General features: G+C 39.2%; 2 protein-coding genes across 3 annotated transcripts; both read left to right on the forward strand.

Annotated features, from left to right (window-relative positions):
- Window positions 1–7516: 7516 nt before the first annotated feature.
- On the forward strand, window positions 7517–10947 carry LOC147493361 (Galactose oxidase/kelch repeat superfamily protein). 2 transcript variants are annotated; one of them, XM_086565796.1, is made up of 3 exons: window positions 7517–7943; window positions 8028–8869; window positions 10119–10947. In XM_086565796.1, exons 2-3 carry the CDS (start codon window positions 8340–8342, stop codon window positions 10744–10746), a joined length of 1158 nt encoding a protein of 385 aa, XP_086421922.1. In that variant the 5' UTR covers window positions 7517–7943; window positions 8028–8339; the 3' UTR covers window positions 10747–10947. The 2 variants fall into 2 exon arrangements, with proteins under 2 accessions (XP_086421922.1, XP_086421923.1); XM_086565797.1 differs by having other exon boundaries at window positions 7517–7938.
- Window positions 10948–15276: 4329 nt separating this feature from the next.
- Window positions 15277–15762, forward strand: LOC147493362 (uncharacterized). The gene has a single exon (XM_086567839.1). The coding sequence runs from the start codon at window positions 15277–15279 to the stop codon at window positions 15760–15762; it is 486 nt and encodes a 161-aa protein (XP_086423965.1).
- The last annotated feature ends 266 nt before the right edge of the window (window positions 15763–16028 follow it).

Below are 16028 nucleotides of genomic sequence, written 5' to 3' on the forward strand. Positions count from 1 at the left end.
CTACCTGTCTTCCAAGCTGTGAATGATTAAGTTATGGGATAATATAAAGTGTTCGTTTGGATAATTAAAGTATGATAATGGTTTTATGTGGTTAGTTTACTCATACCGGCAAATTCCATTTTTGCTGACCCATGTTTGCTTTGTTTTGGCAACGTGGGTGTGTTCTTGGAAACATAGGTGGAAGGCAGTGGAACCGCGGTGTTTGATTTGGATTTGATCTGGAGCAGTCCGTTAGTTCTTTTATTAGGTCTGTTCTTTTTGGAAGTATGTAATAACGTAGTTTCATATTCATCATGGAATGAGAATACGATGTTGAGGACCTATTATTCTTAGAATATTATATTGATGATTTTTGGATGGAAGATAGACTTTTATAAAATAATAAAGAGAATTTTGGAGATTATTTTTGTTGTTAAGATTCTTTATGATGTGGGTTTTAAGTTTTGACATGTGTTGTATCCACCCCGTCATAGCCTGGGTTTTTAGACAATTGAACCGAGTGATATTTGATATATTTATATTTCAAATATTCATTTTTTTTAATTGTTTAGAAATTCGGGCTGTGACAGCTATCAAAGACATCTTGGAGTCCTTCTCAAAGGGTATAGGTCTGTATCTGAGTAATGCAAAGACAACACTTCTAACTGGAAGTATGACTGAGGAGGAAGGACTAGAATTAGCCTCGGCAATGAACATTTCTCTGGTTACTCCTCCAGTGACTTACCTAGGGTTGCCTCTCACTGCAACAAGACTTGGAATAAGAGAATGTCTACCTCTCATAGAAAAGATCACAGGAAGAATTTGAAATTGGATGAACATAGATTTAAATGGAGCAGGAAGAGTGCAGCTGGTGAATTTTGTTCTTTCATCCTTTCAAACTTATTGGTCTAAGACATTTGTGCTTCCAAGAACAATACTCGGCAGGGTAGCGAAGATATGCAACAGATTTATCTGGGCATGGCCAAAGATGGAGAAGAAAATGCACCATGCAAGCCATTATACACTCAGATTAGACAAAGAACATGGAAGTCTGGGATTGGTGGATCCGAGGGTCTGGAACAAAGCTGCCTACTGTGTGTTAGTGGTAAAATTGGCCAAAAAAATGATTGTTTATGGGTTAAATGGTCATGGGAACAACACATCAAGAGCAAACACTTCTGAACCATAAAGATACTAATGGATTGTTCATGGGTATGGAGATGAATTCTAAAGCACAGAGAAGTTGCATGGAAATATGTGAGGTATAATATATCAGATGGAAAGAGTACTAGCTTCTAGCACGATCCTTGGTGTTCAGGTCTACTAAGTTTAAATGCTCAAGCCAAATATTTTCTCTCAAATACTGTACCAAATGAAGCCTTAGTGGTAGAGGTGATTGTCAATGGAGGATGGGGAAGGTGTATAACAAACCTGTAGAATTGTGATGTAAAGAATATGATCCTGGAAACAGAGATAAATTCGTACATGTCAGAGGATACAGTTATTTGGACCCCCTCCAGTTCTGGAAAATTCTCTATTTCATCAGCTTATGTAGTTTTAAAAAATGTACGAAGCAAGGCAAAATGGCTGGAATAAGATTGTTTGGGGAAAACTCTCAGTACCCAAGCACTCATTTACTGTTTGGCAGCTGTTTTCAGGATGTCCTCCCACTCAGAATAGATTGATGGTAAAGAAAGTAATCGGGGCCTCGAGGTGCTGTCTCTGTGACAACCAGGAAGAAAGCTCTGCACACTTATTCTTCAGTTGCTCTTTCTCGAAATTAGTGTGGCAAAGTTTCAAGAAAGCCATGGGATTACTAGAAGGAGTTTGAAATTCACATGATGAGTGATATTATTTGATAAGGGTATGCAGACCAAATTTGATAGCTTCTGAAGTAATAAAAGCGCTAATTTGTGCAATTGTACAAGCAATATGGAATGAGAGAAATTAGTGCCTAAAGAAAAAGAGATTCAGGACTCCAGACGTGGTAAGTTTGAAATTAAAGCTCTGAACTATATGAAAGAGTACATGGGGAAGACATTAGAAACAATAGTCACAAATGATGTGGCAGTTAGAATTGTTTTGATGAAGTTGGGTATCGGGACTAACTTTAAACAGAAGAAGGAGAAATGGGTAAAATGGGAGAGAACTGACTTAGACATGCCGACATTGAATACAGATGGCTCAGTCCAACATGGGAGAGCAGGGTATGGAGGAGCACTGAGAGATCGAAATGGAGATGTCCAAATGGCTTTTAGTGGAAGCTTAAAAAAGCTATCAGTCATACACCAAGAACTGCTATGAGTTTTGAAAGGTATCTAAGGTGTAACTGAGATGAATGTATTAGAAGTGGGAGTCCAAGCAGACTCACTCAGAGTTGCACATATTTTGAACAAACAAAAGGATTCACCATGGTACTGCAGGAACTTGGTAGCACATATAAACTTGGAGAGGCTCAAGTTTGCAAAGCTCAATGTTAGACATGTGTTCAGGGAAGGAAACCAGGTGGCAGACTATTTGTCTAAAGTTAGCACCACTAGTTGTAGTCTTAGTGATGACTATAGTAACAAATAAAACAATGTATTTTATCCCCAATGGAAAACAAACTATCATAATCAAAGGGGATAAAGAAGGAAGGATGCACTTGATATTTTGCAATAAATAAAAGTTGGGGAACCATAAACCCTAGTTATTTCAAAAAAGAAAAAGAAAAAATAACTACTTTTTAGAGAATGGCTGTATATATATAATACAGCCCGGCTCCTAAAAGGACCTTAAATAAGTATCAAATCTAAAATAACCCACAACTTCACCTAAAAAATGATTTAAAACCTCATTTTTTGTGGATATGATCTAGTTACCATAAAGAACATCTCTACAAAAATTCAACTCATTTGATATCCTCTAACTTAAATAAAAATTGTTGTCCACTTTTGAAAAAATATCTAACGATCCAGAAATGTCTAGTTTTTGCAATCATCTTTTGCCAATGTTAAAAATTGTCAAACAAGTTAAATTTTTGTAGAGATATTATTTGTGGTTAGTAGATCATATCCACAAAAATTAAGGTTTTAAATCATTTTGTAGGTGAAGTTGTGAGTTATTTTAGATTTGGTACTTATTTAAGGTCCTTTTAGAAATGACATACGGAATTGACATACGCAATCCAAAAGCAAACTTGCACATTGCTCTAAGGGTTGATTTTTGGTAGATATTATCTCTATACCATGGATAGTATCTCCACAAAAAATCAGCTCAATTGGATGTATCTAGTCTTGTCAAAAGAATATTAAAATTCTGGATTGTCAAATAAATTTCTAATTTGAACTCAATTTTTGGTAGGGCTAGACATGTTCAAAGGAGTTCATTGTGTAGGTAGGTAGAATTGTGTATGTCAATTCCGTATGTCATTTCTGTATGTTGACGTAGTCAGCCCGTATATATACGGGGAGGGATAGAGCCACATTCATATGCGCTCATTATAACCACATTTTCGACATACAAAATAATTAATGACTGGTTTTTTGTGGTGATGATCTCTCCACCATGAAGATCATTCTCACAAAAAATTATAATATTTGAATATGTCTAACCATGTAAAAATTAGTGTTCATTTTAAAACTTTTCATCTAATGGTTCAAAAGTTTTGTGACCATGTTCTAAGTTTATACTTCTTTGAATGAGTTGAATTTTTGTGAGCATGTTCTCCATGGTGGGGAGATCATATCTACAAAAATTCAGCATTTAATTCAACTTTTAAATCCACGATTTTAGTTGGTGGATTGAGCTTCATTTTGTATTGGCAGAGTCGATCGAAAGTAGCTTGTAGGTGCATAATTAATGGCATCAGCTGCTTCCATGTTTTTGACGAGCATATCGTCAACATAAACTTCTATGGTTTTACTGATCATGTCATTGAAAATGGTGTTAACTAACCATTGGAATGTGGCTCCAGCATTTTTGATACCGAATGGGAGGACGGTGTAGCAGAATAAACCTTCTTCAGTTACGAAAACGGTCTTTTCTTGATCATCTGGGTGGAGTGGGATCTGATTATACCCACTATATGCATCCATGAATGAGAGTAAGGTGTGGCCACAAGTTTGATCGACAAGGCCATCGATACGTGGGGAGTGGGAAGCTATCTTTCGGGCATACTTTATTGATGTCTGTTAAATCAACACAAACGCGGACTTGTCCATTCTTTTTGGGTACAACGACAATATTGGCTACTCATCTGGGCATGATGGCAAGTTTGATGAATCCAACCTTTTTCAGTTGTTTAATCTCGTCATGGACCTTGTGTTTGTATTTAAGTGATAAAGTGCGGGGTTGATATTTGGGGTTGTCATTGAGACGATGAATACATGCTAAAGGTTTGTTTCAATTCTATACTAGGCATATTGGTATACGAAAAAGCAAAAACATCTTTATTATCACGTAAGAATTTTATAAGCTGGTCATGGATGGTTTGTCCTAGGTCATAGCCAATGAATACATGCTGAGGGTTTGGTTATGTACCTATATTGACCTGGACGCCTAGGACATTAGTGCTTAACTTAGGGGCTTGGGGTGTTGAAGTCTGACCTTGTTCGGGAGTCAATTCAGCTGGAGTGGCGGGTGGTGGAGGATGAGTGAACACTGTCTGATAAAGAGTTTTTTCGGGAGTGACGGTGTTGATTCAGCTGCACTATTGTGCTTAGATTTGGTCGCCGCGAAGTTCCATAATGTCGTGTGGACTAGGGAAACGAATGACATGGTGCAGGGTTGATGGAACTACTTTCTTGTTGTGGATCCAACGACACCCTAAAATGGCATTGTAGGAAAAAGAAATGTCTAGGACGTTGAAGCGGATCCTCATTGTGACTTTGAAACCTGTGTTATCTGTGATGGAGACTGGTAGTAAAACATCACCTTTGGGATCGGTGTGTAGTCCATTGAAACCGTAAATTGGGGTGACTGTTGGGATTAAGACAGATTCCGGTAACCCGAATTGCTTGAAGGTGTTGTAGTCAAGGATGTTGCAGGAACTAAGATTCTCTAGAGTTGGGTGCCTTTGACCTTTAGCTGGACTACGAGTGCATCATTATGTGGGGTGTAAATTTTGTTGAGATAATCATCGGTGAAGTACAATATGGCTGGGCTAGGGCTAAGGCCTTTGACGGGTAGGATGACTGAAGCTCGGGTATGAGTAAGGTTGAAGCAATGGTTCTTATCACCAATCTATTGATGTTTGTCGCTGTGGGAGTAGTTTGATGTGGCTTTGTCAGCTTGGATGGTGGTGTTGATGACTCTATCGTCTTCCTGGTTGACTGCGGGAGTTAGGGAAGTCGATTGTGATTGTGTTGTGGAGCTGGGGGTGGTAAGGGTTGTCATCTTGGTGAATGAGTACGACTATGGACGGGAGTAGGATTTCTACAATTGGGTGGTGACCGAGAGTGGTTGCAGTCTGCTAGTAAGAGACGGCAGAGTGGATCTTGCGAATAGTCGACAAAATCACCTAACTTGCCATGGTCAATCAAGTCTTGGATGTAATTTTTTAGACTGTGGGATCGGTCGGTGGGATGAGAGTGAATGTTATGGAACTGACAGTAAGCACAATCAGGGAGTTTTTATTTGTCGGATCTCGGGTTTGAACCATCTGGCATTCTTGATTCGATTGTAGATCTGGGACAATGATCGATTTAAAGGTGTGTACACTCGAGGCCGGGACCAAGTGTGTGACGGCAGCATTTTGGTGTGGTTGATGAAAGGTCCATGATCGAGCTCTTTGGGGCGGTTAAGGTGTGTGTCATGAGTGGATGTTATTGCTACGAGCTCATTTCTTTCAACAAGTGCCGCGAGGCCACTTTCTTCTTTGATGTATTTATCCACTTTTTTGTATTTGTCGCCCAACGTGGTGGGGTTGCCTTTCAACAGTGATCAACTGAGGCTAGAAAAGGGTATGCTCTGAGCCCGTTTTGGAAAACGATGATGATGACGAATTTAGGGACAGTGTGGTCGAGTGGCAAAACAACTTTTTTAAAGCGTTGAAGGTATGATTTGAGTGTTTCCGAGTGCCGCTGGTGAGTCTTGAAGATGGTGGGCATAGTTGGTTGTTTGGCTTGATTGTGGAAAAATTCTTGAGAAAAGATGGTTTTGAAAGAGTAGAAATTGGCGATGGAGGCAACAGGTAGGTCAAAAAACCATTTGAGAGCGGGTCCTTTGAAGGTAGATGGGAAGAGACGGCATAACAGCCCGTCAAGGTGAGTGTACATTGTCAAGCATTGCAGGAAGCTTTTGATGTGTTCGAAAGTACAAGTGGAGCCATCATACATCGAGAAATCTGGTTGCTAGAAATGTAGTGGTGCAACTATTTCTTAGATATTTTTTGTGAGAGGAGAATCATTGAATTTCTGCCGCATTTGGAGAACAACTTGAAACATGTCTTTACTGCCGTGTGGTTCTGTGTTGGTAGGAGGGTGTACGTTGTGCTGCTACAGTAGCAGTTTAAGTATGTGTTGGGTTGTGAGCAGGGTCACCATGGTTTTCTGCTTCAGAATCGTTGACTGGTGGATCAGGGTGTGTGGCTCTGAATACATCGTACTGCTCTTGAAGTGACTGGTGGTAAGTGGGAGAGGTAGATCAACACCCATTATGAAAGTTATAGTGAAGGATATTGATCACCGGAGAAGAGAGATGTGTGAGTTATCGGATTTTCAAGAAATCCATTACAAACGGCGCCAAATGTAAATGTTTATTTTTATCACGAAGGATTAATGGGACATTACACCAAGTGTTTATGACTTAACTCTAATTTAAATGAAGAAAGGTGATGGTTTTGGTTGATGGGAATGACTGCTCTTCATGAGTAAAAAAATGCATACATATCCAGCACCTTGGAATGAGACTGAAATTAAATATAGTGGAATTAAGTGTGCTGGAATCAAGCCAACGTAGTTCTGGGGGTGACTTTTATAGGTGTTGTGAGTAAGTTGCTGGCAGAACACGTGTGGTGGTATGGACTAGTGTGCTGCTAGAATAAGCGACACGCCCTCACAGATTGCGTGTGCGGTAGCTCCAAGTATTACGTTGTTTTAGCTGATATAGATTGAATGTGGTTAAGAATGTAATGATGATGAGAGTGTGGTTTAAGGGCGTGATGATGGTAATGACTTGATGCAGTGGGTAAAGACCTGGAGCAAATGATAGCAATGATGAGAGTGGCAGGTGATGACGTCACGAGATGAATTCGAGTGACGAGTCGTTGATGTTGAACCAATTTTGACTAGTGAGCGAATGCTTATATTTTTGGAGTCCACTAGAGATAGTGTGGACACACATCACCTGCTTGGTGGGATGTCCATCACACCTAGTCTATAATGTGTTGAATACCCTATAAAAATCACAAAAGAAATAACATTTTTGTTGAACGGGTGTTGGGTAATCCATAATGATGCGAATTGCCCTTCATTCTTTGTCCCCGATACAAACTAATAAACTTTTTAGCTAGTGGAAAGAGTTGTTATTAGGCTACGTAGGTGGACTTGGAACGATTGAAGATCAGTTAGAAACAGCAGTACAGATAAGACCTTGGACCAGAAACAAATGAACAAATAGTCGCAAGTCATAATTTATTTAAAACGAATTTTATCTCTAACAGCCCTTTATATTCGGGAGCCGCTGCCTTTTATTGTCTAAAAATAGAATAAATCTTAGATCTTATTGTCCGACTCATTGAGGATCTGACACCTTTATCCTCTCCGCAAATAAGCCCTTGTCTTGGTTTTATAAATACACATTTTCCTCTATCCAAAATATCACATCATATCTTTCTATCCACTATCCATTTATCCACCCAACTTAAATTTTAACTTGCAATCAGATCCGGTGGGCTAGATTGTCTGTTAAAGTTTGTTTATGTTTCAGATGATGTAAGACTTGCATAAAATGGAAGTTAGAGGCGGCTGAATCGTGCAAGTTCAGTATGTTTTGCACTCGTATGTTTGTTTTTGCTATATCGAAAATTTTATTTATTTTGATTACGGTATTTTACTCTATGTATGTAGGTAAAAATAGGGCGATGATTACCGGGTCTTACGTCAACAATATTGATTTAAACCTTGATAGATCAGCTGCGGGGAACTACTTGATAAGCAGAAGAAGCCTTGGAATAATGGCATTTGAACCACAACTCTCAAAACCAAGAAATTTCTTGTCGTATACAAGTAATCATTCTGGGATATCTTTCATGCCTTGGTCCTGTAAAATTCCTATAGGAGATGGTTACCACGAATTCATCTAACCACATCTCATTTTCTTCAAGAATCTTTTTCTCTTCTCTTGTTATTTGTAATCCGAGGGAAATATTTTATTAGGACATGCCTGGTTTTGTAACTGGAAAGAATCAGTTGATAGAATCAGAGATGTATTTCTCCACTAAAGTTCAGAAAGTTTTACCCACTCCCCCCAAAACGAACCGCCAATTAACTCCTCAAGCTTCTGATGAGTTTTACAACCCCATTTTACCTGGCTTGTCTGATGATGTAGCTAAGCACTGCCTTGCACTTGTTCCTCGTTCTAATTTACCTGCCATGGGTGCTGTGTGCAAGCCATGGAGGTCATTTATCCAAAGCAAGGAGTTTGTGTCAGTGAGGAAACAGATAGGTAAGCTTGAGGAATGGCTTTATGTATTAACTGCGGATGCCCATGGTAAGGGGAGGCACTGGGAGATCTTGGGTTGTTTGGGACATGATCGCCAGCTGCTTCCTACAATGCCTGGCCCTGAAAGAGCCGGATTCGGAGTGGTTGTCCTCGATGCAAAGCTTCTTATTGTGGCTGGTTATTTCATGGATGAAGGAACTGCATGTGTCTCCACCGATGTTTATCAATACGATTCCTGTCTCAACAGGTCAGCTTCTTTATTCAGGTGTCATCCAATGTGGTATTGGCAGCACAGATTCACTTGCTAAATAATTTTTGCACGTCTTTGAAAAGATTAAATGATCAATAGTTTATTCCAGTTCATCGAGTTTCATCCTCAACTATACATAACAAGAGTTTTTTTAAGTGATTAGCTGATTGATGAGTGTTTGACTAGGTTAGTAAATTAGTTGTGAATTCACCAAATATTTATAACTCTGCTATAAGTTGGTTAAACACTTAATTGTATTGAAAAAATGTCTTTTGTTTTTCTCAAAATTTTCAATTGCGCTAAAGATACTTTTTTTTTTAGTGGTAATTTTATTGATAATGATAACGAATTTTACAAATAATTAGGACAAGCATGCAACAAGCTGCGCCACAAGTCCTTTCTGAATGGCAAATCCTATCCTTCTAAAAACAAACTCGTTAGAACCAGCTGACATAATATTACTGACCATAACTTTCTGAAGTCTCTTGAGGAGCTCAACAGACTGTTGTTCCAAGAAACCGAAAGTGTCCATAATTTTTATTTTTTATTTTTTAAATCTGTTAAATTTACTTTGTATTCATAGAAAGATAATATTGTTACAATGTGCAAGGGTCTAAGTAGCAAGGAGCTACTCGACCACCCTTAACCTCCCCAAAAGCTCTCTCGTCTCGCTAGCCCATCCCAATTTCACATGAAATCAACAAATTTTACTCCCACAAAAAATGGAGTAGCACGTCCGTAATCAAATAGGAGTTCATTGATTTGCCCTACCAACTCATGCATCTTCCTTTCCTTTTGTGTTCAAAAATCTTCATGTTCCTTTCTTTCCTTAGTGTCCATACAATGGCATTTCCTTCTTATATGGTTGACTTTATGAAATTGATTTTAGTCGAGCACAAATGTATAAACAAGATTAGTTCAGCTGGTGACATTTAAGACAAGGTTCTGTTGCTTCTTGCCATCTAGTTTCATGCTCTTCCTAGAAGCACATGTTTCCAAATTATTCTTGCTAGCATTATAAACTTAACCTTTTACTTCCTTTAGAATTTTTAGAGCCTCAGCCTCCACGTTACTTGATAACTAGATACAAACAAACAGAAATAACATTTTCAGTTACTTGATAACTAGATACACATGTGTAGTTCACATGATTAAGGCGAACCTCCTTTCCACTTTGAAGGACATGTAAGCTAGTGTCAGTTAGGAGCTATTAGTTTTTAAAAACCTGTAACTCCTCTAATTGCAGCTGGAGCACATTGGCAACCATGAATGTGGCTCGCTATGACTTCGCATGCGCAGAAGTGAATGGTATGGTGTATGCAGTAGGGGGATATGGGTCCAATGGCGAGAGTCTCTCAAGTGCCGAGGTATATGACCCTGAGAATAACGAATGGACCCTAATAGAGAGTCTCCGCCGCCCTAGATGGGGTTGCTTTGCTTGTGGAATTGAGGGCAAGCTTTATGTCATGGGAGGCAGATCTAGCTTCACTATTGGAAACTCGAGGTTTGTTGATATTTACAATCCTGAGTGCCACTCCTGGTGTGAGATGAAAAATGGGTGTGTGATGGTCACTGCACATGCTGTGATGGGCAATAAACTGTTTTGCATGGAATGGAAGAACCAGAGGAAACTTGCCATTTACAATCCAGATGACAACTCGTGGAAGATGGTTCCAGTTCCAGTGGCGGGCAGTTCAAGAGTAGGGTTTTGTTTCGGCATATTGGATAAGAAGCTCTTACTCTTTTCCTTGGAGGAAGAACCAGGTTACCAGACTCTGCTATACGATCCAGATGCAGCACCAGGATCTGAGTGGCAGACCTCTGCCATTAAACAATCTGGTCTGTGTTTGTGCTGTGTGACAATCAAGGCATGAATAAGATCTTTCACCTTCTGGTCTGCTTCCTTATCGTATTTAATGCTCACTATTAGGGTCTACAATGTATGCTTATTAACTGCACAGATCCATGATTGGATGTTAGTAGTTATTGCTGGTTGTTTGTTTACCTATTTAAATGTACAATTTGCTTGCATTGGATAAATTTTAAATGGAAAGCAGTTGTCTTGCTTTACCTTATTCATTGTTTTAACTTGTTCTCTTTGTTGAGTCGCCATTTATTCTCCATCGTAGGGTCACTTAGCACCGGTTTGCTGTTTAATGGCATACATTCGTCAAATTAGTACCTGTGTTTTGCTAGCTCTGACTGATAGTTGTCTGGGTGACAGACCTGTCAGATGGTATGTCTAGAAAGCATAGTTTCCTTGATTTGAATCCTCATGCGCATATAGCCTGAAACCCAATCATCTTCACTAATTCTGGCCTCCAAGGGATTAACTAGATCAAATGCAATTTCTGCAAGAGAAAATGCAGAATTCCTTGTCAGTGGAGAAATATACGTCGTCCTATTTTGCTTTGCACCAATTGCAGAAGGTCTAAACTATTTGATTACATTTGTTGTCCTTTGTTTTACTGACAAGCTCTGCTAATCTCGAATAAGTTCTGTTATAGGATAGATTTCAATGACAGGTGCGGATCAGGCCAAGTCCTTTGAGGAGTAAATCCAAGTATGCTCTACCAAGAACCAGATTGGACCTTGGCTGCACATAGGGGATCGAGAAAACGCGATGATCACACATGAAACTAAAGCGTAAAAAACTGTAGATGGACGGCAAAATGAAGTAAATGTTTGCTGCTTATGAACATGGTTTCTATAGTGTTAAATCTGGTTGACTGACCATGCTTAAGTATATTGAGCAGAACTGGTTGAAAGCAGTGTTCTATACGATCCTCCCCAGAAGATTCGTTTTTTTCTTTGGCAATGTGTCGGAAAGGTGGTTGGTACGTTAGATTTATATGCCTTGCACTTCTCCTTGCAATGTCTTTTTGCAAAGGCTATTTGGTCTGGGACAGATCTGGTTTCTCTAATTTGAGAAACACTACTGCAAATTCTTCAGTGTGGCTGACTAATTGGAATAATCATTGCTAACCTAAAATGGAAAGACAAACTGATGATGAGTATATTCTATCGCTCTATCTTGCATTTTTATGGAAGATATGGATAAAAGAAACTAGAAAAAAAAAAATTAAATTTATGCTAGCTAAATGTGTCTTACATCACAAACTAGAAGAAAATTTATGCTACCTACAAACTTGGCAGAGGAGATGCTAAGCCATCAGCAGAGGGACCAGGCTTATAAGCACTCAGTTGGGCTTTCTGTTTTACGTGGCAATCCTGGCTGTGCTGGTGTGTACTACTGTGTTTCGCATGATGATAATGGAGGTTTTATCTTTGGCAGTTCAATCCCTTTAGCTACATGCTACAGCATGTGTGTTGGTGGTTGAGTCTGAAGCTCTTGGTTCCTAATCTAACCATTGGATATGATAATTGAATTTGATTCCTTGTCCGTGTTCAATATCATTACAAGAGAACCTTCAGTTCTTACTTCTTTTCTTTCTTGGTGTCCTTGGTGCGTTGGTGATCACATCCTCCTTTTTACGACATGCCAGCCAGAGTATTAACGTAATGGTGTATTATCACGCCACACCACGTCTAAGATCAAATGATGTTGCTTTCGGACAACCAGCTTGACGAGTCTCACAGAGCCAAGTGTCCAGCAAGAAGTGATCTGCAGTCGGTATGCATTTGCACAGTAAGTCCTGCTTTGGGTTTTAGTAATAACCAAAGCACCATGTTACTCCAGGTAGTGTTGTGTGCCATTCTGTTGTATTGAGGACCTCCTCAATGGGACTTTAATACTGCTTGTGGCAGACTGGCAGACCTTTTAAACCTGCAGTACCTGATTGGAAAAAGAAGAAAGCACCCCGTCCATCTTCTTTCAGCAAGGAAAACGAACTGCTTACTAAGTGCTTCAATCGTAGCCCTGGTATTTGCAGTTAAGTTGAAGAACAATGAAGAGTTCAACAACTATGCAAGAGTGCAAGACTCACCAAGAGAACGGGCAAAGGAAAAAAAAAATGGGAAAGGATGACTGATTCGGTTGATAGTTGTACGAATTGATGACTCCACAAACCTAAAATGATGCGAAACCAAGTATAACTGAACATTTAATAAGTGAATCTCAATCAATGGTAGTTCTGCACACCCGTTATTTTATCTCACCTAATTTGCACTAAATAAAATGTTGAGTGTCGTGGGCAAATATCGTCAACCCGATATTCCAAGCCATATATCGTGACTAATGAGAAATATCGATGTAATAGTCGATATTTTGCAAATGTAGTTTGTGTATGGCAGATTTAAGGCGGGAAAAGGAGGAAGAAGAAGATAATGGACACACGGCAGTTGATGATTGGTGAAGGCTATTCTCAAAGCACTATATAAAGACTGGAAAGAGTGGAAAAGGATTCATTCGAAATCATTATAGAAAATCTGTAAAACTAGAAAAGAGAGAGAGAGAGAGAGAGAGAGAGAGAGAGAGAGAGAATATTGTAACCGATACTGTTCTTCAATAACAAAACCCATTTCTAGTTTGATTCAATTTCTACTTTCCATTTTTAGTTCTTCATTCTTATTAATCTTAGTTAGTTTCTCTTGATCACTACATTGGCGCCGTCTGGGTTCAAAGACAAAGATAGATTGTTTTGTCTTTCGTTTCTTTTTTCTTTGATCGAATCCGTTGATTGAAATATTGGTGATAAAGAGTAACTGTGTGGTAAAGTCAGTGAAGGGTTAAAGAAAGTAATCAAGATGCCTCCAAAGCGTACTACAACAAGTAAAGCAATGATGGTGAATGAGGGAAGCACTTCTCATGTTGTGTCTAAGAATGAGGAGCGAAAAACTCGAAGATCAACAAGTAGAATGATAGAAGAAGTAGAGAAAATACAAAAAAAAGAAGTATCTCTGAAAGACTTGTTGAGAAGGATGAATGAGTTAGAAAAGCAAAATCAGATGTTAATGGCTGAGAATAAAGCAATAAGGGAGGAGAAGGAGAAGCATGCTGAAGATGTTATGTATGAGAAGGATGATGAGGAGTCGAGTTCTGGAACTCCAATAGTATGAAAGAGTCATCTCGAGGAGAGGAGAAGGAGTCATCTTGAACAAGTACAATCTGTAGCGAGAACGACACTGAAAGTGGTGCAAGAAGAAGAAGGTAAAACACTAGTCATAAAGGAGATGATGCAAGAAATGATGCAGAAGCAATTAGGAGATCAGTTATTGGAAAAGGTCTCGGCGTCGATAAGAAAGCTGGCAGATGATGTTGGTAGAAATCCATTAAAAAATGAGATAGAGAGGGCCTCGTTACCTCCGAAGAAAACCCAAAATTGAGCCAATATGAAGGAGCTACTGACCCCATGGACCATCTTTTTAGTTATCGACACCAGTTCTCGATATATCAGGGCACCGAATATTGGGATACTGTACTATGTCGATCATTTTCGTCAAGCTTGAAAGGGAAATCATTAATTCCAAAGGGATCCATTTCATGCTTCAGAGAGATTGAAGAAAGGTTCCTCACTAATTATGGTCACTAAAGGGTGAAGCCAAAGCAGGTATCAGCCTTATTCCAATTGAAGCAAGCGAAGAAGGAGTCATTAAAAGATTTCTTAACAAGGTTTAAGGCTAAAACGCAGGCAGTGGAAAGATTGGATGAATCAAAAATGATAGCTGTCATAGCTTTTCAAGCTGGGGTAATACTAGGATCTTATATACATAAGTATCTGTTGAGGAAAAAGGTTAAAACATTGCAAGAGTTGTATGATAAGGTGGATAGAAATATCATAGTAGAGGAGGTGTTGAGAGCCGCCACTGTGCAAACAATATTACAAATCATCGATGCGGGGAAAAAAGATAAGGATAATAATGATCGCTATGAAAATCGAGACTCCTAAAGGTTAGATAACAAAAGACCTCAGGAGCATTATACAAATCGAGAAAATCAGCCACAACAACGAAGAAAGTATGACAGAACATTGAAAGAGGAGCTCGATCCTAGCAATTTCATAGCTTTCAATTCCACTCCGGAAGATATTTTGCGGATGATAGCAAAGGAAGATTTTGTGGTGTGGCCGAAATATACTCTTAGGAAAATGAAAGGAAAGCCTTATTGTCAATTTCACAAGATCGAGAACCATGAGACTAATAGGTGTCTCCAATTATTAAAAGAGATAGACAGGCTCATGAAAGATGGGAAGCTGAGAGAGTTTCGTGCTGATGTTAGACCAGCAGAGACAACGACCATAAGGGAGAAGCCAATGGGCATAATAAACATGATTTACAAGGGGGAAATTCCTCAGAAAAAGATTTTTCGAGATAAGATAAGGAAGATCTCAACGGTCAAAGAAGTGCTCGAAGTCAATATCGAGCCAGTACCAGTGAGTTAACAACTAATATCGGCTAGCATTCCTGGGGCAATCATGTTCGTACCGGAGGACTTGTCTAAGGTAATGTTACAACATGATAATGCGTTGCTAATCACTTTGCGTATTTCGGGCTATGGTGTACAAAAGATATTAGTGGACTGTGGTAGTTCAGTTAATATTTTATTTTGGAAAGCGTTCAAAGGAATTGGTCTCGATGAGTCACATTTAAAACCGCCAAAGTTCAATTTATATGGTTTTAATGGAACTTCTACCAAACCTGCTGGAGAGATAAAATTGCCAGTTCGAGCTGGGCCTCAAACGGTGATGACGAAATTCGTGGTCATCAAGCACCAATCTGATCACAATGCCATATTGGAAAGGAAATGGATACACAAAATGCGTGCTGTGCCTAGTACATTTTATCAAGTTCTCAGATTCCCAAATGTATATGGATTGCACGAGATTAGGGGTGATCAGTTCGAATCAGAAAAGTTTAATTTCGTCATAGTAAAGGGAATGATGAAGGGGAAAAGCCAAGACACTGGGGGCGTCTTGGAAAAATCTACTTAGCAGTTACAACAAGCTTTACTTGCCGATACCAACATGCAGATACAGGAGCAGGTAAAGTTCACTCAAAAGATGAACAAACATGAAGAACCACCATGGGAAAGAAAAACCATAGAGGCGGTGGAGAAGATTAATATCGGTAAAGGGGAAAGTGAGCGTCATACGTTCATTGGTACATAAATGTCTGTAAGTATAAGAAAGGAGTTGGTGATATTTTTGAAAAAGAATCAAGATGTTTTTGCATGGTCGATGTCGGATCTCACCGGTAT

The sequence above is a fragment of the Coptis chinensis genome, chromosome 6 (assembly GCF_015680905.1).
Source record: "Coptis chinensis isolate HL-2020 chromosome 6, ASM1568090v1, whole genome shotgun sequence".
Taxonomy (NCBI): Eukaryota; Viridiplantae; Streptophyta; class Magnoliopsida; order Ranunculales; family Ranunculaceae; genus Coptis; species Coptis chinensis.

Bases quoted from the DNA above. Each gene is read 5' to 3' on its own strand.
- LOC147493361 (XM_086565796.1), top strand. From the start codon at position 8,340: ATGCCTGGTTTTGTAACTGGAAAGAATCAGTTGATAGAATCAGAGATG. The intron at 8,870-10,118 runs GTCAGCTTCTTT...CTCTAATTGCAG, and splicing joins TACGATTCCTGTCTCAACAG to CTGGAGCACATTGGCAACCA.
- LOC147493362 (XM_086567839.1), top strand. From the start codon at position 15,277: ATGTTACAACATGATAATGCGTTGCTAATCACTTTGCGTATTTCGGGC.